The sequence below is a fragment of the Schistocerca nitens genome, chromosome 5 (assembly GCF_023898315.1).
Source record: "Schistocerca nitens isolate TAMUIC-IGC-003100 chromosome 5, iqSchNite1.1, whole genome shotgun sequence".
NCBI classification, from domain to species: Eukaryota; Metazoa; Arthropoda; class Insecta; order Orthoptera; family Acrididae; genus Schistocerca; species Schistocerca nitens.
Window position 1 is genome coordinate 513,384,348 of NC_064618.1, and position 21,291 is coordinate 513,405,638.

The 21,291-nt window shown below is 45.4% G+C and overlaps 1 protein-coding gene across 1 annotated transcript in view; it reads left to right on the forward strand.

The window, feature by feature from the left end:
- Window positions 1-21,291, forward strand: part of LOC126260068 (facilitated trehalose transporter Tret1-2 homolog) — a 101,077-nt gene that overhangs the window by 15,607 nt on the left and 64,179 nt on the right. Inside the window, exon 2 of the mRNA XM_049957265.1 lies at window positions 11,946-12,262. Within this exon, the coding sequence (XP_049813222.1) occupies window positions 11,946-12,262 (317 nt within the window). The remainder of the gene's footprint in view (window positions 1-11,945; window positions 12,263-21,291) is intronic.

The following is a 21,291-nucleotide window of genomic DNA, read 5'->3' on the forward strand; positions in this document are numbered from 1 at the left end:
ACGGAAGTAGCGACGCCAAAATTAAATAACGAGACATTGTAGGCAAGGTTTTGTGTTGACAGTAGTGTGACATCTAGCCATTCTCTTTTCTGTATCTGCTTTAGAGAGGCATTAAAACACGAAAATGAAGAGGTACAATACATAAAGCATATGTATTTAGCATCAGAAAGAATCACAGAATTTTATTAAATAAAAATTTTCCATTTTTTGTCCTTACTGACGTCCATGACCCAGTTCTTCATTAATCTCTCAGTGAAAACTATATTTCTGTTCTTTGTAACAGATAACGTTGCGTCACTTTGCCAGTCTGTGCTCGCTGTATAGACAGAAGTTTATAGTAATAAAAGATTTTTGCAGATTTTTTGAGCTTGGGAATCTCTTGTTCTCCAACTACAGACTCAGTTATGCCTAAGTTACCACGCTGTCCATGGAGAATTCATACGCATTACGTAGGGTAATCTGGAAGGACCCAAAGAGATATGAAGATAGAATAAAATGTACAGCAACAAGTGTTAGGTTGCAGACAACACAGCGGGATCTTAGTGAAGTACCTCAGACATCGAAATGCTATGTAGAAAAATCCATAGTCATTCGCTTATGTACTGCAAGATGCAGTTATTATCCTTTACCAAAGGTGTTGAGCACGGCCTACTCAAAATATTTCTGAAAATAGAATTATGAACTCGGAGTGACACTGGAAGTGACATGCAGAGGATAAAAGTCACGGGAAGTGTCGTTCCATTAGAAGATTTAAGGTACGCCATTGATGCAGCTAGATGCTGAGTATCGCGAGAATATAGACACGATATCTGAGCATTCTATTACAGACGGGTGTGTAGGGAATATGACAGCATGTTTTGAGTTAACCGACTTGAATGCCGGATGATAATCAGTGTGAGCCATGCGTGGCTCGTGTTCGAGCCATCTTTTATTTAACATCTTTTTTTTCCGAACTGCCACCTCATGTCAATTTTCAATTACTGGTGTCACTGAGTATCTTCCTTGCCTGCCCTTGAGTGGCAGCAGCAGCGCTTATCGATATTGGCCCATGCTGTATTATCTTTGCTGGACTGCTATTACTTCCCGGTCGTCGTGTGTTGTCAGTTACTTCGGACCTGGCAGTGTTTGAGTTGGCACGCGGCACACGTTCAGTCAGGGCGCGGCAGCAGTGAGATCCGGACCGCCATGTCTCGCCCGACGTTTGCCGACACATATGATCTGTGTGGGGACGACTTTGGTTGGTTGTCGGTCGGTTGTCTTGTCATACTACGTGTATTTGGTCGGCGATCGCTTATGGGTTGACTGTGTGTGTCCTTGTTATTGTACAGTCACTGCCGTTAGCATTGTCTAGTTCTTCGGGCAACTGTTCGTGAAACTGTGAGTAGTTTGTGTGATTTTGGTTTACGAGTTATTTTAAATGTTGTCGGCGTACTGGCTCTCAGTCGGTCGGTTGGTGTGGAGCAGTGAGGAATTCTCGGCGGGGCGTTGTTTGGCCGGGCCCGCTGGCAGTCTGTACATGGTGTCGGAGTGTGTGGCACTGCTCCCATTGCTACGAGGTCCGTGGCTCACCGATCCTGGAGACGAAAGCTGAGTTTGACCAGCAAGTCAAGACTGTTCACATTGTGTCGTCTGGAGTTCGTTGTCGGCTGTTGGGATATTCCCGCGAGCAACAACGTGGTTTTTAAGTTGGAAAATTCTAGCCACCCTCCAGTGGAGTTTCACTGTATTTGGTTATTTGAACCGAAGTGCACCAGCGGAAACTTTTGCCTTGTGTCCGTTAACGTTCCGGTTACCTGCCCTGGCTGTTGACTTAAATTTCAGGCAGTGTAGTTTCCTCATCGTGTTGTTACTGTCCAGCACATTGTGTAGTTTGACAGCTCCATGTATGATTGGTTGTGGGCGCTAATACTTTCTACGTTGTTCCATCGAACTCCCTGTTGCTCCCTGGTCAGGTAAATGGAAATGTCGTGTGGCTAGGGGATCCCGTCGGGTAGACCGTTTGCCTGGTGCAGGTCTTTCGATTTGACGCCACTTCGGCGACCTGCGTGTCGATGGGGATGAAATGATTATGACTAGGACAACACAACACCCAGTCCCTGAGCGGAGAAAATTTCCGACCCAGCCGGGAATCGAACCAGGGCCCTTTGGGTTGACAGTCTGTCACGCTGACCACTCAGCTACCGGGGCGGACCCCTGGTCAGGTGAAGTGGTAGTTATCTTGTCGGTGGGTCTGTTGACTGTCGGTCGGTTGGGTTGTCGTCGGATCGTGAATGGTTCGCCCGACAGCCTATCTCACCTAAGCGAGCATTAGTGTTTGAATTCCAGGCCGACCCTCGAACATCTGAGCGCCCTTGGGTGTACTGCCCTATTTTAAAAAAAAATTGTTCTTGTTGTTTGTACTTGTATGGCTTCTAGCCGATATTTTTTAAAAATTATAGTGGTTTTGCTCTTAAGCCTGGTTCAAAGTACTGTTTCACATAAGCTCTTTGGCATTTTGAGATTTTTAGTATTGTTGAATTTTTAAGTCTTGGGCTTTCAGCCGATTTTGAGTTTGAGTTGTTTTCTCTTAAGGCCTTCAACCTAAATTAAAGAACTGTTTCACGTAAGGCTTTCGGTATTTAAAAAAAATAGTAATGTTATGGCCTTCAGCCGACTTGAATTTAACTTGTTTACTTCAGCCTAACTAAAGAACTGTTTTAAGATAAGACTTGCCTTTTAAATTTCTGATTATGCTTGTGTTTTAAGTTATTGGCTTTCAGCCGTTTTTAAATTAAAGTGGCTTTCAGCCGGTAATTAAGTCCCAAAGATTAAAGCTGTGTGTTAAAAAAATTTTTTTTGGGGGGCTCTTGTAATGTTGGATCAAATAATAAAGTTGTATGTTCGAGTGTAACTGACAGCCCCTTATTTTGGCCCCTTTACACAGTTTATAGTATCTGTCCTGTCCTGCGGGATAAGCGGGGCGCCGCGGTGGTCTCGCGGTTCTAGGCGCGCAGTCCGGAACCGTGCGACTGCTACGGTCGCAGGTTCGAATCCTGCCTCGGGCATGGATGTGTGTGATGTCCTTAGGTTAGTTAGGTTTAAGTAGTTCTAAGTTCTAGGGGACTGATGACCACAGCAGTTGAGTCCCATAGTGCTCAGAGCCATTTGAACCATTTGATAAGCGGGGCGTTTCACAGTGGAAGACGGATGGGTCGTAGCATAACGGAGATTACTTGGGAATTCTAGTTTTCGTTGTTAACAGTATCTAATATGGATCTTCAACACTGCAAGACTACATTCCCAAACTCATAAATCACCGCACAGAACGACAACATATGTTCGACGAAAAGGCGTCACGTCAACTCTGCTGAGCCATACGGGGCAGTTGGTGATCATCTGTGAGTCTGGTCGCCGCCGATTTGAATATGGGGAGTCAGCAACTCAATTGCACCAGCACTGTACGGAGACGAATGTACCGCATAGACATCAGCAGGTGACGACCGGCATGACATCCAGTGCATAGTGTGTTTCGAGAGGAATAGTAAATACACTGACGGAAAAAAATCGCAACATCTAAAACAATAATTAAGGTAGAGTAATGAAATTTCGTCAATACATTTGTCTATGTAACATATTTAAATGATTAACATTGCAAGATCGCTGGTTAATGTAAGCGCGAGGTAAGCCGTTGCAAATGTGAAATGCCGGTACATTAACACCGACGTAACCGCGAGAATGTTGAATGCAAGCATGAAAACGTGCATGCATTGTCTTGTACTGGTGCCGGCTGTCAGTCTGTGGGATGGAGTTCCATGAGTGAAGCACTTGGTCGGTCAGTATACGGACGGTTAATGCTGTTTGTGGATGAAGCTAGACTTGTAGTCCGACGATGTCCCGTATGTGATCGATTGGAGACAGATCTGGCGATCGATCAGACGAAGGAAACATGCTGGCACTCTGTATTGTGGGCGAGAGCTATCCTGTTGAAAAACACCCCTCGGAATGCTGTTCATGAATGACAGCACAACTGGTCGAATCATCAGACTGACGTACAAATCTGCTGCCAGGGTGTGATGGATAACCACGACAGTGCACTTACTGTCAAGCGAAATCGCACCCCAGACAGTATCTCCACGTGTAGGTCCAGTGTGTTGAGCACGCAGACTGATTAGTTGCAGGCCCTCTGCTGGTCGTCTTCTAACCAACACACGGACATCACTGGCAGAACCAGCTTCCATCACAAAACTCAAATCTCCACCCTGCCCTCTAGTGAGATATCGCTTGATACTACTGAAGTCGAGATGACGGTGGTTTGGGATCAGTGGAATGCACGGGACAGGTAGTTTGGCTCAGAGCTGTCGTTAAGGTAACCGACTTGTAGCTGTTTGTTGTGTCTCTGTGATGCAAACTGCTGCCCAGAGTGCTGCTGTAGATGCAGTAGGATGCGTCAGAGCCATACGCCGAACACGTTGGTCCTCTCTCTCTCTCGTCAGTGCCACGTGACCGTCCGGAGCCCGGTATTATTGCGACTGTACGTTCTCGTAAACACCACTGCCGGCAGTCATGTACAGTGGCTTCATTCATGCCAAATCTTTCCGCAATATCGCAGAAGGAACATCCAGCCTCTTGTAGCTCAATTACACGACCTCGTTCAAACTCAGTGGAGGTGTTGATAATGGCGTCTTTGTCGCCTTAAAAGGCATTCTTGAGTAAATCAACTCACGATGTCCAATCTCAAAGGTAGGTATCGCTCATGACCGTTACAGCACGTATTTCAAGCAAACCAGATTTGCATATTTATAGTGGCGTAGCTATAGGCAGTGTTATGCGACTGGCGCGAAAAATGAATAGACATCATCTTTCAGATGTAGAAACACGCCTATCCTTTCGTTTACGTCGCATAACTCCTTCTTGGTGTTGCGATTTTTTTCCCGTTAGAGGAGACCTAATATACGCAAGGAAGGCTGTCCTTTGAAAACGATCGTCGATTGGATCAACTCTTCCATATATTACCTGACAAATCATCTAGCCCACAAATTATGTAGTCTGGTTGGTCATACAGAATCTCATATTAAGGATTCTGCGCATTGCATGTAGCTCACATGGGAACTGCAAGTATTAACTACTGATCTTATAGTTAACTTCGTCATAAAATCTTTGTTTACCAGCCGTCAGCATCTAACAGGAAAAGATGATACTGCCACACATCTGCGATCTAGTGCAGTTGTGCTGGTCGTCAACATATTTTAGTTGGCTGACAAATGTTACTAGCAGACAGACGATATGGGAATTTCCCCCCCGCCCCCCACCCCATTTCTCCTGTAGCGACCGAAATATTCTTAGAACATTTCGAACAGACAGTGCAAAATTTCGCGCCGCTGCGTTTCATACCGCTGGCTCAGGTACGTGGACTACACGTTCATCAGATTTCATGAGCACCTCAACAGCTTTCATAGGAACATTTATTTCACGGTAGAAATTGAAAATAACGGAGCGTTTCCTTTTGTGGATGTGGAGGTGTTCTGAATATCCAGCGGTAGACTAGGACATAAAGTCTACAGGAAACTGATGCATACCAACAGGTACCTACATGCGAATTTTCTCACCACCCAGTACAATGGAATGCTTTACTGCGTACGCTGACAGCATAGCTCACTGATTAGTGACTTTAGCCACGTACAACACGAAGTGAACAAGCTGAAGACAACATTCCGTGCGAGTGACCACAGCAACAGAGACAGATGCTCTAAGACAACAAAAACAACGCATCACGAAGAAATTATCAGAATGGAACGGAAATCGATAGACGTGATGTACATGTACAGACAAATAAAATGACTACAGTTTCAAAAAAATTGAATGATTTATTTAAGAGGAAAAGCTTCAAAAACTGAGCACTTCAATAAAGCGTTGGTCCAACACTGGCTCTTATGCAAGCAGTTATTCGTCTGGGCACTGACTGATAGTTAAGTATCCTCCTGAGAGATGCACTACCAAATTATGTCTAACTAGAGGGTTAAATCGTCAAAATTCCAAGCTGGTTGAAGAGTCCTACCCATTCTGCTCCAAACGTTCTTAACTGGGGAGAGATCCGGCGACCTTGCTGGCCAAGGCAAGGTTTGGCAAGCACGAAGACAAGTTTGTACAATGTCTCACCGTTGTGCGGAAGGGCAATATCTTGCTGAAATGTAAGCGCAGAATGGCTTGCCATGAAGAGCAATGAAACGGGGCGCAGAATATCGTCGACGTACCGCTGTGCTGTACTGGTCCGCGAATGACAACCAAAGGTGTCCTATGAAATGAAATGTCCCCCCCGCCCCCCCCTTCCTCCTTGACCATCACTCCTGGTTGTTGCGCCGTATGGCGGGCGACAGTCGGGTTGCTATCCCACGGCTGTCCGGGGCGTCTCCACACACCTTCGCCGGTTATCAGAGCCTGCAATTTCATTGACTAAAGTAGAACGGTCTCCAGTTACTTGTTGTATGTTAGGAATTTAGTAACAGTGTTCACATTATTACCAAACAGCCATCTTAAACTTCAGTGGGAAGCTGAAGTGCATACCTTTGGAATCGCATCTTCTGATGATATTCTTTGTAAGCTCTTGGTGTCACGCATCAAGAAATATGACTTACCTAATAAAAAACCTACTTGAAGAGTACCATCGCAACACTCAAACACTGCAGCACTCTAATGTACAATAAATACACTCCTGGAAATTGAAATAAGAACACCGTGAATTCATTGTCCCAGGAAGGGGAAACTTTATTGACACATTCCTGGGGTCAGATACATCACATGATCACACTGACAGAACCACAGGCACATAGACACAGGCAACAGAGCATGCACAATGTCGGCACTAGTACAGTGTATATCCACCTTTCGCAGCAATGCAGGCTGCTATTCTCCCATGGAGACGATCGTAGAGATGCTGGATGTAGTCCTGTGGAACGGCTTGCCATGCCATTTCCACCTGGCGCCTCAGTTGGACCAGCGTTCGTGCTGGACGTGCAGACCGCGTGAGACGACGCTTCGTCCAGTCCCAAACATGCTCAATGGGGGACAGATCCGGAGATCTTGCTGGCCAGGGTAGTTGACTTACACCTTCTAGAGCACGTTGGGTGGCACGGAATACATGCGGACGTGCATTGTCCTGTTGGAACAGTAAGTTCCCTTGCCGGTCTAGGAATGGTAGAACGATGGGTTCGATGACGGTTTGGATGTACCGTGCACTATTCAGTGTCTCCTCGACGATCACCAGTGGTGTACGGCCAGTGTAGGAGATCGCTCCTCACACCATGATGCCGGGTGTTGGCCCTGTGTGCCTCGGTCGTATGCAGTCCTGATTGTGGCGCTCACCTGCACGGCGTCAAACACGCATACGACCATCATTGGCACCAAGGCAGAAGCGACTCTCATCGCTGAAGACGACACGTCTCCATTCGTCCCTCCATTCACGCCTGTCGCGACACCACTGGAGGCGGGCTGCACGATGTTGGGGCGTGAGCGGAAGACGGCCTAACGGTGTGCGGGACCGTAGCCCAGCTTCATGGAGACGGTTACGAATGGTCCTCGCCGATACCCCAGGAGCAACAGTGTCCCTAATTTGCTGGGAAGTGGCGGTGCGGTCCCCTACGGCACTGCGTAGGATCCTACGGTCTTGGCGTGCATCCGTGCGTCGCTGCGGTCCGGTCCCAGGTCGACGGGCACGTGCACCTTCCGCCGACCACTGGCGACAACATCGATGTACTGTGGAGACCTCACGCCCCACGTGTTGAGCAATTCGGCGGTACGTCCACCCGGCCTCCCGCATGCCCACTATACGCCCTCGCTCAAAGTCCGTCAACTGCACATACGGTTCACGTCCACGCTGTCGCGGCATGCTACCAGTGTTAAAGACTGCGATGGAGCTCCGTATGCCACGGCAAACTGGCTGACACTGACGGCGGCGGTGCACAAATGCTGCGCAGCTAGCGCCATTCGACGGCCAACACCGCGGTTCCTGGTGTGTCCGCTGTGCCGTGCGTGTGATTATTGCTTGTACAGCCCTCTCGCAGTGTCCGGAGCAAGTATGGTGGGTCTGACACACCGGTGTCAATGTGTTCTTTTTTCCATTTCCAGGAGTGTATATTATTACACAGTTTTCCAGAGTAAGTGTTAGAACTTGATTTTTAAATATTTGTGGGGTCATTTTATCTCTTTGTAACACCGATGGTTCTCGCGTGCCAGTTTCAGTATTTTGTGTTTTTCCATCTTTAATGTTTACATTTCTAGCTTTCGTAAGTGCTAACAAGGAAAATTTGCTGGCTTTTTAATTGCGCCGGCTTTTTAATTGTGTCATATGCTCCTATTCTCTCAGTACCCTTCGGAGCCTTTGTGTGCTGTACACAGTCCATCCCTTAATACAATGGGTCCAAGAAAGCTTCCACTTGCTCCCTGTTGAGGGAGCCACTGCGATGTTCATGTGGGTTCCTGGTCACGTCGGTCTGACGAGAAATGACGCTGCTGACGCTGTTGCCAAATCTGCAGTCCCCCTACGCCAGTCCACTAGCTCTTCCATCCCTTCGGATGATCTCCGTCTTTCTGTCTGCCGGCAGGTCACTCTGACATCACCATCGATGCAGTTTAACTATGTAATGTCTTCTCATCACGGGAACAGGCTCCGGGGAATTAAACCTCTTCCAGCGGCTTGGATGGCCTCAGCTTACCCTCCTCGCCGCGAGAAGACCATTTTAGCTTGGTTGTGTATTGGGTATTCTCGTTTTAACGATAGCCATTTGTTAGGTGGTGAATCCCCGCCGTTTTATGCTCATTGGTTCAAATGGTAAATGGCTCTGAGCACTATGGGACTTAACATCTGAGGTCCTCAGTCCCCTAGAACTTAGAACTACTTAAACTAACTAACCTAAGGACATCACACACATCCATGCCTGTGGCCATAGCGGTCGTGCTGTTCCAGACTGAAGCGCCTTAACCGCTCGGCCACACCGGCCGGCTTTGTGCTCATTATCGTCAATCTTTTACGGTTCACCATTTCCTGACAGAATGCCCTTTTTTATAACCACTTACGTTCTCATTTATGTTTGCCGTCTGAGTTATCGGCTGTTTTAGCGAATGACGCGCGGGCTGTCGACCACGTCCTACTTTTTATCCGTCGTAGCAATATGGCGAAGGCTATTCTTATGCTTCGGGAGCTCCGCTGTCTCTACAGCGTATTTTATGAAGTCCTTGCTCTTACTTCGCTTTCCTTCCGTCAGTTGAGCTTAAGGTATAGCCGCTTTTAAGTTCTTTTACTTCTTAATGAACTAAAGTTATGACATGAGCGCTTATGACCTTAGTTGCTTTTGCACCCAAAAACAAACAAAAACAGAAAACAAACAAACCCATTTGCGCTCTATAATTTTTTTCTGTACAGTGTATTTTACATTCCATTAAAACACATTCTGACATGCTATGTGCACAGATGTGTTATTCGGTCCAGCTGCCATGCAGTTTCTACGATTAAACAGCACACGATGATAACGTTTTATACGTTCAGGTAAGGTCAATACATCAGCTTGGGGTCACTACTGTCTGAAAAACGATGATGACTGATATTAGTGTCAGGCTGAGTAAGTCCTGTTCTAGATCTCTGTACCTCACATTAATATGAGGACATACCGGAAAACGAACCCAGGTTCTTCTACACCAAAGACTGTGACGCTAACTGTACAGCTATGCCGACCGCGGTGGCCGAACGGTTCTAGGCGCGCAGTCGGGAACCGCGCGACTGCTACGGTCGCAGGTTCGAATCCTGCCTCGGGCATGGGTATGTGTGACGTCCTTAGGTTAGTTAGGTTTAAGTAGTTCTAAGTTCTAAGGGACTAATGACCTCAGATGTTGTCCCATAGTGCTCAAAGCCATTTTTGAACCATTTGTACAGTTATTGATTCAAATGGTTCAAATGGCTCTGAGCACTATGGGACTTAACATCTAAGGTCATGAGTCCCCTAGAACTTAGAACTACTTAAACCTAACTAACCTAAGGACATCACACAACACCCAGTCATCACGGGGCAGTGAAAATCCCTGACCCCGTTGGGAATCGAACCCGGGAACCCGGGCGTGGGAAGCGAGAACGCTACCGCATACAGTTATTGAGGTGGTCAATTTTATGGTGTATGTGTGGCAATTTAAAAACGTTGCATGTGATTTGTAACTAACTTTTTCTGTGAACAAAATAATAGATCGGTTCCATTTATTTGATGTGAAAAGCACTTCAGTTTAGCAGCAGGCTGACCATTAATCTGATTTACGTAATGCTGATATGCTGATCATTTTGAAACGTACTAACCCATGTGAAATGATACTACACACACTTCACTTGAAAGTCCTCATTGAAAGATTAAACACGGAAACAATAAAATTTACTAATTAGCCTGCAGTATATATATATATATATATATATATATATATATATATATATATAATTTTTTGATAAATATTCGAATATTTTTCAACGTGTTGCCTGAAGAAACTTGGTCAAAAAATAAGCTTGCTTTTCAACATGAAAAATAATAACTTCATGTGTGTGTGTGTGTGTATATGTGTGTGTGTGTGTGTGTGTGTGTGTGTGTGTGTGTGTGTGTGAGAGAGAGAGAGAGAGAGAGAGAGAGAGAGAGAGGGAGTGAGTGTGCGTGTTTATATGGTGGGTGTTGGAAAAAAAAAAGGCTACATTGCGATTGGCTTAAAAACTCTTCCCGACAGCACCACCTTATACTTGAATGACTGTAATATACAGGTTTTAAATTTATTGCCATACGTAATATGTACTTCTTAAATTTATCACCATATTTGACTTTTAATTTCACCAACATATTTAATTATGTAAATTTCATGCCACCTGCCTTCTTGATTAAATAATTGCCTATTGCACGTAGGCAAGCCCCAACCTCTGAAAGTAGGCAGCGTAATGGGCAAAGGTCAAAGCAGTTCAATTTCGCCGTATACATACCACTCCTTACTCCAGTTACTTCTAGTCCCCAACCAATCGTACAGGATGACAGAGAAGTTGCAAAGTGTCTGTTAGTTGTTCTCGGGTGGCAGGCACAGACGTGAAGTGGTTACGATGTGTTTGGTGCACAACGACGGTTTTCTCTTGTGGTGGTCAGACGTGACCTACCGGAACCTCCAGGAGTATGCCACACTCACATTCTCACGCATACCAACATCGGGCCACTGTCACATCCTAGCGACCCACAGTACTGGAATTTGCACAACCCGACTAGGCGGCAACTGGAGATGGCAGTGAGGCCCCTTTCAAACTACGTCAGGTTTTTACAACGCTCAATAATTTGAGAACAGTCTTAATCGCATTTATTATTGTTATAATACCGCCAACCGGTTTCACCCCTACATAAGGGTCATCTTCTGGGCATTTACGCCATTGGTCGACTGCTGGTGGTGTCATAACGGCAGTTATGTAGACACTCCTGTCTACATAACTGCCGTTATGACACCACCAGCAGTCGACCAATGGTGTAAACGCCCAGATGATGACCCCTACGTCGGGTTGAAACCGGTTGGCGGTGTTATAACAATAATAAATGCGACTAAGACTGTTCTTGAATTATTGATTAATCATACTAATCGCTGCTTCTCTCCACAACTATGTTGTCCAAAAATCTTACAACACTGTCTCACGCAACTGGCATCTCTGTCGCTTCAACATCTGATGCTGTTCACACGCCTTATATGCCATACTAGGCCTGGTAAAAGCAATAAACGCGAACAAACTAACGCAGTCTGGTGGCCATTCTACCTGTCACAGAGAACTGCAGCTCTGGTCACTGAACTGCCTGCCGGTGGTGTGCACGAGTACAGACTTATATTGACATCCTATCGTATCTTCTGGTTGCTTCACTTGTATTGTTAGATAGTGCAAGAGATGCCATTCATATGGAGTCATGGAGAAAGTGTTTTTGCAGCCACCTTGGCGTACATGACTTCGGGCATGTTCACGGCGTGGAACGCGCCGGTGATGCCGCGCCTGCAGCAGAACACGTCGCACATCGTGCTGACGGCGGACCAGGCGTCGTGGATCAGCTCGGTGGGTCCGCTCGTGGCGGTGGTCCCCAACTTCTTCACCGGCCCGCTCGTGGGGGCCATGGGCAGCCGGAAGCTTCTGTTGGCCTCCGCGGTGCCCTTCTTCGTGGCATCGCTCTGGCAGCGCTTCGCCACATCCTTTGGTGAGCTGCTCGCCACCATCGTCATCTCGGGCTTCGGTATCGGCATTGTCATCCCGGTGAGTACCTGGCGAAGCAGGCGAGTTGTCTGGCGCGTAACGATTTTCACGGGTCTGGTCTACAAGTGATATCCCATGTTCATATCTACTTCTACAGGGTGCAACGAGATTCCCGTTACAGACGATGAGGTCTTGTACTGGGGACCAAGACGGTTAAGTTTAGCATGGGAACTCATGTCCATAAATGTATAGTTTTCCCGCATGCGCAAAATACCACAACACACGTTCGTATCTCCCACATTTAGGTGCCACTGACTAGATTATTATGTGCGTCAGTTATCCATCCCTGATGTCTCAAGTCCACTACAGATTTTGTTTACATGTCATTCAGTTGAGTTTGTGTTCTGCCCCGAGAGCTTTGTACCTGTTGTTTTGGTTCAAATGGTTCAAATGGCTCTGAGCACTATGGGACTCAACATTTGAGGTCATCAGTCCCCTAGAACTTAGAACTACTTAAACCTAACTAACCTAAGGACATCACACACATCCATGCCCGAGGCAGGATTCGAACCGGCGACAGTAGCAGTCACGCGGTTCTCGAATGAAGTGCCTAGAACCGCACGGCCACCGCGGCCGGCCATGCTGTTTTGCTTGTGGTCTTTGATCATACTGTACTGCTGTACAGCAGTGATCACTCACTGTAGTACAAAATACAAGCTGTACGTACACTTCAGTTTTAGAGTGCTGCTGTTAACCACTGTGAACTACACGTTTCTGGAACACGCGGTCACGATGTTACTGTACGGCGAAGCTCGGTGCCGTGGGAGGGCTGCTCGTCAGTTGTATGTGGAGCGTTTTCTAGACGTTCGCACTCCCTCCCTGCTATGACGTAAAAGCGGCCTTCAGAGGTGGATACATTCACCACCATGAGGGCCGACTGTGGCGCTTCACGGAGACGCCGCACATCCGAGCTCGAAGTGGCTGGACGCCATGCAGTGGAAGAGGACGCGACGATGAATACCAGAAACATAGCAGATATATTAAATGTGGGTCGACGAACTGTCTAGAGTGTTCTGCATGAGCAACAGCTACACCCATACCACCCTCTGAATGCATGCAACGCAGACACAAGATTTTGAGCCCACTTCTTACAGGTGGTTCCTGTACCGTTCTGTGGACGATCCTGACTTACCATAGCAAATCCTATTCACGAATGAAGCCAAGTTGACCATAGAAAGTGTTCGTTCTCACAACAGTGATGTGTGGGCTGATGAACCCCTGCTCGCTGTGCACCCACAGGTGTTCAGGAGTGATATAATCTGCAGATCTGGACAGTGTTCCTGGATGAACGTGTGATTGGGCCATACCTTCTTTCACTACATCTCACGAGTGCCACGTACTTGCGATTTCTTGACGGCCTGTTAGATGGTCTCTTGGAAGATGTGCCAATGCACGAGCGACAAAATATGTGGTGCCAGCATAATGGCGCATCACCTCATTTTCCACGTGCGATATGAGATCATCTGGCCCAACGATTTGAGCACCAGTGGATAGATTGTGGTGGCCCTATTGTTGGCCTACGCATTCTCGCGAACTGAACGCTCTAGATTTGATTTACGAGACCGCCGTGATATCCGAGGAAGTGCTACTGTCGCGGATTGTGGCTGTGGCAGATGCTGGAGGTTTAGAGATTGGTGATCGTGTGTACCGGAACGTGGTACGGAGGTACCGTATCTGTGATGGCGTCGGTGGTCGTTACATAGAGCCTACTTGTAAATGGACTTACACGACAAGCAGCAATAGTCAGAGAGCAATGTGCGTTGAGCTATATAGTGTGTAGCAGAAAAACGGTACGTTCCCGGACAAGAGCTTATTATAAACTTACCGGTATGCGTCTTTGTCCCCACTACAAGACTTCAACATCTGTAAAGAGAATTCAGTTACACCCTACATATTGTTTTTTTGTTCATGAAATTCAAGCCTCCAGAAGATTCTCACATCGACAAAGGTTGTGTGTTTATTTGTACTTACCTTCTGGTCGTTGATTTCTCAGAGATTGCAGCTCCATGGCTTCATATAATGTAGCAGCTTTGTACATTACCGTTCATTATTAGTACTATATTATTCAATAAAATCGAGTAATGGGAATCACAGTCCGCCTCCGTAGCGCAGCGGTAGCCTTACTGCCTACCATACAAGGGGGCCTGTGTTCGACTCCCGTCAGGGAACTGGGTGTTGTGTGTCCTCCATCATCACTGACATGCAAGTTCCCGAAGTGGAGTCAACTAAAAAGACGGCGGCCGAACCCCAAAGGGGATATCCCGGCCAATAAATGCGATCATTTCATTCTTTTTTCATATCGGAATCACACTGTTAGTAACGCTCTGTAGGAATGTCCACAGCTGCCATCTTCAACTAAGATGGCATCTTCTATTGTGGTGATATATGACGCCATTCCTAAGACGATCAAGTCCTGCGTGAAAACGAGAAATTGTGTTATGTATTAAATGAATACTTCCACAGTTTTCAGTAATGCTGAAAAACTATTTTTAGTACGATTCAGTGGACCAAAGAAGTACTCCTGGAAAATTACAGGTTACCTGTTATGTTTCACTGAACTCAGTCAACGTGGGTGTAGAAAGATTAAAGACATGCAGGATAAAAATATCTCAAAACAGTAAAAATCGAAATCAGACAGAATATTTCATGTGTACATCAAAAGACTGAATTTTGATCTTGCATGTAGATTACAAATTGGGGTTTCTTCCCAGGGCAAAATATTCGTATCTCGTTAGTTATCGATGCAATTTAACTATGTAATGCTAGCTGCCATAGTTTTGGTACCTCGTCATAATGTAAAAAAAAAACCTGTACTTGAGAACTAACGTTTCCGCCATATTTACAATGGCCTTCTTCTGCCTTTGCACCAGTAGATTTGAGTGGCGTATACATCAGACCAAGGCCACAGCAACCATGGCCGAAACGTTTTTTTTTTTTTTCAGTACAGTTTTTTACATTATGGCGCGATACCATATTCACAAAACTTTTATGTCAAGTAACTCTGGCTACGGAAGCCTACGTAACTACACAGGGTGAACAAAATTTCGCGAACTCGGGCTTCGCAGCACGATTCCTCACATACTAGCAATATAAAAATGCCTCTCACAAAATTTCGTCCTGAGCATATTTCCGGCAGTAAATGGACGTTAAATATTGGCAGTCTGGCAACACTGTAATCACATGTACCGTAACAGTCTCTGTCAGCATGTGGCAATAATGCTGTGGAGTTGGTGCAGTGGATAGCGTTTTGTTTTAGCTATCGATTTAGGGTTCGGTTTTGGGTCGAGGCGTATTTGTTTCTATTTGCTAAATTTAGTCTGCATAGTACGTAATCTGGCGTCTTAATCGTCATAGAGCGATCTTAATCTTCATGCAGCGATTACAGTGGGTCTTCTATTTGCACTTACGAACTACAAACATAGGAATGGAAGTACAGTCGTTTTCAATGGTCAGAAGCCTTTTGCATACCGTGGACGCGAACTGTTTCGCACCACTGCGTGTACTAGATTCCAAACCTGTTCCCTGTATATTCTCCCCAATGGTCTCATCGATTAGCACCAACTATTATTCTTGTCACGTTCAAGTCAATTATTTTCATTAGGATCTTACATATTCGTAAACATATCGTACTTTCTTTTTGTGCTATTTTGAACCAGTGTGGCAGACGAATGGCATACACAAACGACGAACATGTGGATATGCATCTGATAACCGAGCTGGTGTTGCCGCTCGTGAATGAGCTGTTAGATATCCTGGTCGACGTCATCCCGATAAAAATGTATTTCCTCGTCTGCAGCATCACCTTCGGGAGACAGGTTCTCTCCTTCCACCATCGCGTGACAATGATCGTCCACCGGACTCGCCGTACTCCAGCTACTGTGTGAGCCATTGCGGAGGTCATACACCAAGTAGGCCAGCGAAGTACACTAGCACAGCAATGCAGGTGCGTGTCTCGCAACGTACCGTCATTCACGTGCTGCACGAGCATGGGCTGCACCCCTATCATTATTCCCTAACACAACATCTACATCCTGCAGGCTGCCGTCTGCAGATGCAATTCTGTGAATGGTTCTAACAACAACAGGAAGCCAACGACGACTTCATAAACACTGGAATATGGCCGGATGAAGCAGCATGTTCAATATGCACGATGTCCACCATTCGCGTGACGCTAACCCGCACGTCACACGGGACCGTGGTTATCGAGATCGCTTTGGCATCAATGTCTGACCCGGAATGTTGGGAGACTAGAGCTTGGGTACCTAGTTATTGACCGACAGGATGACTGCACGAAGATATGCATTCGTCTTAACTATTTGACTGACGGGCTGGAAGATGTCCCACGTCATATTCGGCAGAGGTTATGGTTCCAACATGATGGTGCACCTTCACACTTTGGAATTAACATGCGACGGTGTTTAGACAGAACATATCCAGGAAAATGGCACTGACGAAGAGGTCCATTTATACGGCCTCCGCGTTCATCTGACCGAAATCCCCTGGACATGAAGGAGCACGTGTGTTCTACTACGCGGACACATGTGGAAGAACTAATGGCGCGTGTTCATGCTGCTCTTGAATTTGTGGGTGCTGCCACGTTGCGAAGAGTGCAGAGCTGTACCATCCAACGGGTCGCGCAATGTTTGGAAGTGCTGGTGGGTCGCTTTGAAATTCTGCTCTGAGGACGACGTATTCGTTTGCATACATCATGCGGTCATTGCTATGGAAATTATTATTGTCACTGGTTGCTAATGTGTTACTTCTGGACGTACTGCATATAGTATAAATAACTAGAAGATGTTGAGTTATTTAACAGTGCAATCATCTTTATCACCTCGAAATTGATATTGTTTAGTAGTTATTCTATCCTATAGCAGTTCATTTGTTTCAACTGTCTATTTCTCACTTGTCTGACCACGTATTCGTTATATTCAGCTCTACAGAACACTACTATGTAAATGACGGAGACGTGTATACGACAGTATTATATGGCAGAACGAAACTGACAAATAAAAACAAAATCGAACCCTTAACCTCTTGCATGCTAACCCAAAACGCTATCCAATGTACCAACTGCACAGCGCAGCTCTTTCTTTCTGACAGATATAGTTATCGTACGTGGGATTACAGTGTTGCCAGATTGCCAGTCTTTAAGGTCAATTTGTTGCCGGAAATACGCACAGGATGAAATTTTATGAGAGGAATTTTTGTGTGGTATCGTGCTGCGAAATCCGAGTGCGCGAATATTTTATCACCCTGTGTAAGTAGTATTAATTACAACCTGGTCGTCTGGCTGTAACATATTACATGTATCGAGGTATTTCCATCTTGTACATGCCTGTGATACTTCAGAATACTTTTTAAATATTAATATGTAGTTAAAAGAAAGTTTGAGACTTATTAAATGTTTGTATAATACACTCTAAGATAAAAATAACGTCGCACCATGAAGGGATTATCCGAATGGGAAGGAAATCAGTAGATGTGATGCACACTTACAGAAAAACACATCATTACAGTTTCAGAAAAATTGGGTGATTTATTCAAGAGAAAGAGCTTCACAAACTGAGCAAGTCAATAATGCGTTGATCCATCTCTGGCCCTTTGGAAGCAGTTATTCGGCTTGGCATTGATTGACAGAGTTGTTTGATGTCTTATTGAGGAGTATAGTACCAAATTCTCTCCAATTGGCGAATTACATCGTCAAAATCGCTAGATGGTTGGAAGGCCCTGCGCATAATGCTCCACACTCGATCGGGGAGAGATTTGACGACCATGCTGGCCAAGGTAGCCGTATTCAGGCGGGAATTATCTAGCTGAAATGTAAGCCCAGGATGGCTTGCCATGAAGAGCAACATGACGGAGCGTAGAATATCGTCGACGTACCGTTGTGCTGTGACGATGCTACATATGATAACCAAAGCGGTCGTGTTGCGAAACGACATGGCACCCCAAACCACCAATCCATGTTGTGGGGCAACATTTTCAGGTTGGTATTCCACCACTGTCCAGAAAGTCTCCAGACACGTCTTCACTGCTCATCGGGGCTCAGTTCGAAGCGGGTCCCATCACTGAAGACAATTCTACTCCTGTCAATGACAATCCAGGTCGAAAAAATGAGTGGAGCAGAAATTAGGGGAATTACCCTTCTCTTTCAGACCATAACTTCTAACAGGTATGCCAGAAATATACTACACCACTGGCCATTAAAATTGCTACACCACTAAGATGACGTGCTACAGACGCGAAATCGTGATGGTAGCATTCGTGTTTGGCGACATCGCGGTGAACGTACATTGGAAGCGTGTATTCGTCATCGCCATACTGGCGTATCACCCGGCGTGATGGTATGGGGTGCCATTGGTTACACGCCTCGGTCACCTCTTGTTCGCATTGACGGCACTTTGGACAGTGGAAGTTACATTTCAGATGTGTTACGTCCCGCGGCTCTACCCTTCTTTCGATCTCTGCGAAACACTACATTTCAGCAGGATAATGCACGACCGCATGTTGCAGGTACGGGCCTTTCTGGATGCAGAAAATGTTCGACTGCTGCCCTGGCCAGCAAATTCTCCAGATCCCTCACCAATTGAAAACGTCTGGTCAATGGTAGCCGAGCAACTGGCTCGTCACAATACGCCAGTCACTACTCTTGTGGTTTCGTGTTGAAGCTGCATGGGCAGCTGTACCTGTACACGCCATCCAAGCTCTGACTCAATGCCCAGGCGTATCAAGGCCGTTATTACGGCCAGAGGTGGTTGTTCTGTTACTGATTTCTCAGGCTCTATGCACCCAAATTCCGTGAAAATCTAATAACATGTCAGTCCGTGTATAATATATTTGTCCAATGAATACCCGTTTATCATCTGCATTTCTTTTTTAATAGTTGCACGTACTGGGAACATTCCATAGGACACGGAGAAAGTTTCTTCATTCTTCAGGAACTGTTTTTTTTTACGTATCTTTTACTCGGAATAGTTCTAAAGCGCAGCACTGTTAAAAGTTCATACAGTTACTCAGACGGGTTACCATTTTGGAGCCACAGTTTCGCTACTACAGACGGAAAAGTGGTACCGTACCGAGACGATAAGCTTAATGTGACTAATTCAGTCTTTTAAAGCGATTTAGAGATTACTTGAAGACTTAACCTTGCGCATCGTATAGGTACTATTTTGCATTTTACATAAAAGGAACTTCGTTATCGTCTAAAGGCATCAACACACGAACTATAGATCTCTACTATTGCTTCCTTCGTATGTAACATTGAATACCTGTGATATTCAAAACTTGCCGTCGAATAAGAGTTTTAGAGGCACTTAATTATCTTACCTTCAGATAGGAGTCTGTGGAAAGCTACTGTCTTTCCATCTCTCTGTTAGTACAACAGCTGAGATATGGCAAATACAATTATTTAACCGCAGCTCACAATCTCACCAGGTTTACGTTTCTTTCGGGTGTTTAATGTAAACGATATTTGTACAGGAAATGTTTGCAGCTTGTTCAGCTGCTGCGAGAAGACAGTCACATGTGGAATCAATATAGATTGAAATTAAACCATATGAATTCAAGAACGCAATTCTGCTACGCAGTGAGTTATGCGATTCGCATCGCCTGGTAGCAGAAGTTGTATTCGAATCGCTTTATTACAACCGATGCGCGAGCTGCATACGTGCTTAGACTACCGTCTCAGCTGCAGGACGAAGACATTTCAACACCAGAAATCCAACTGGTCAGTACCCGTGAGATATCAGTTTAGATTCTAATTGCGTTATCGAAGGCATTAACCATGGCAGGAAGAATTTCTGAAAAAATTGTTGTTGTTGTTGTGGTCTTCAGTTCTGAGACTGGTTTGATGCAGCTCTCCATGCTACTCTATCCTGTGCAACCTTCTTCATCTCCCAGTATCTACTGCAACCTACATCCTTCTGAATCTGCTTAGTGTATTCATCTCTTGGTCTCTCTCTACGATTTTTACCCTCCACGCTGCCCTCCAATGCTAAATTTGTGACCCCTTGATGCCTCAGAACATGTCCTACCAATCGGTCCCTTCTTCTTGTCAAGTTGTGCCACAAACTCCTCTTCTCCCCAATTATATTCAATACCTCCTCATTATTTATGTGATCTACCCATCTAATCTTCAGCATTCTTCTGTAGCACCACATTTCGAAAGCTTATATTCTCTTCCTGTCCAAACTATTTATTGTCCATGAATCACTTCCATACATGGCTACACTCCATACAAATACTTCCAGAAACGACTTCCTGACACTTAAATCTATACTCGATGTTAACAAATTTTTCTTCTTCATAAACGCTTTCCTTGCCATTGCCAGTCTACATTTTATATCCTCTCTACTTCGACCATAATCAGTTATTTTGCTCCCCAAATAGCAAAACTCCTTAACTATGTTAAGTGTCTTATTTCCTAATCTAATTCCCTCAGCATCACCCGACTTAATTAGACTACATGCCATTTTCCTCGTTTTGCTTTTGTTGATGTTCATCTTATATCCTCCTTTCAAGACACTACCGATTCCGTTCAACCGCTCTTCCAAGTCCTTTGCTGTCTCTGACAGAATTACAATGCCATCGGCGAACTTCAAAGTTTTTATTTCTTCTCCATGGATTTTAATACCTACTCCGAATTTTTCTTTTGTTTCCTTTACTGCTTGCTGAATATACAGATTGAATAACATCGGGGATAGGCTACAACCCTGTCTCACTCCCTTCCCAACCACTCCTTCCCTTTTATGTCCCTCGACTCTTATAACTGCCATCTGGTTTCTGTACAAATTGTAAATAGACTTTCGCTCCCTGTATTTTACCCCTGCCACCTTCAGAATTTGAAAAAGAGTATTCCAGTCAACATTGTCAAAAGCTTTCTCCAAGTCTACAAATGCTAGAAACGTAGGTTTGCCTTTCCTTAATCTTTCTTCTAAGATAATACGTAAGGTTAGTATTGGCTAACGTGTTCCAACATTTATGCGGAATCCAAACTGATCTTCCCAAAGGTCGGCTTCCACCAGTTT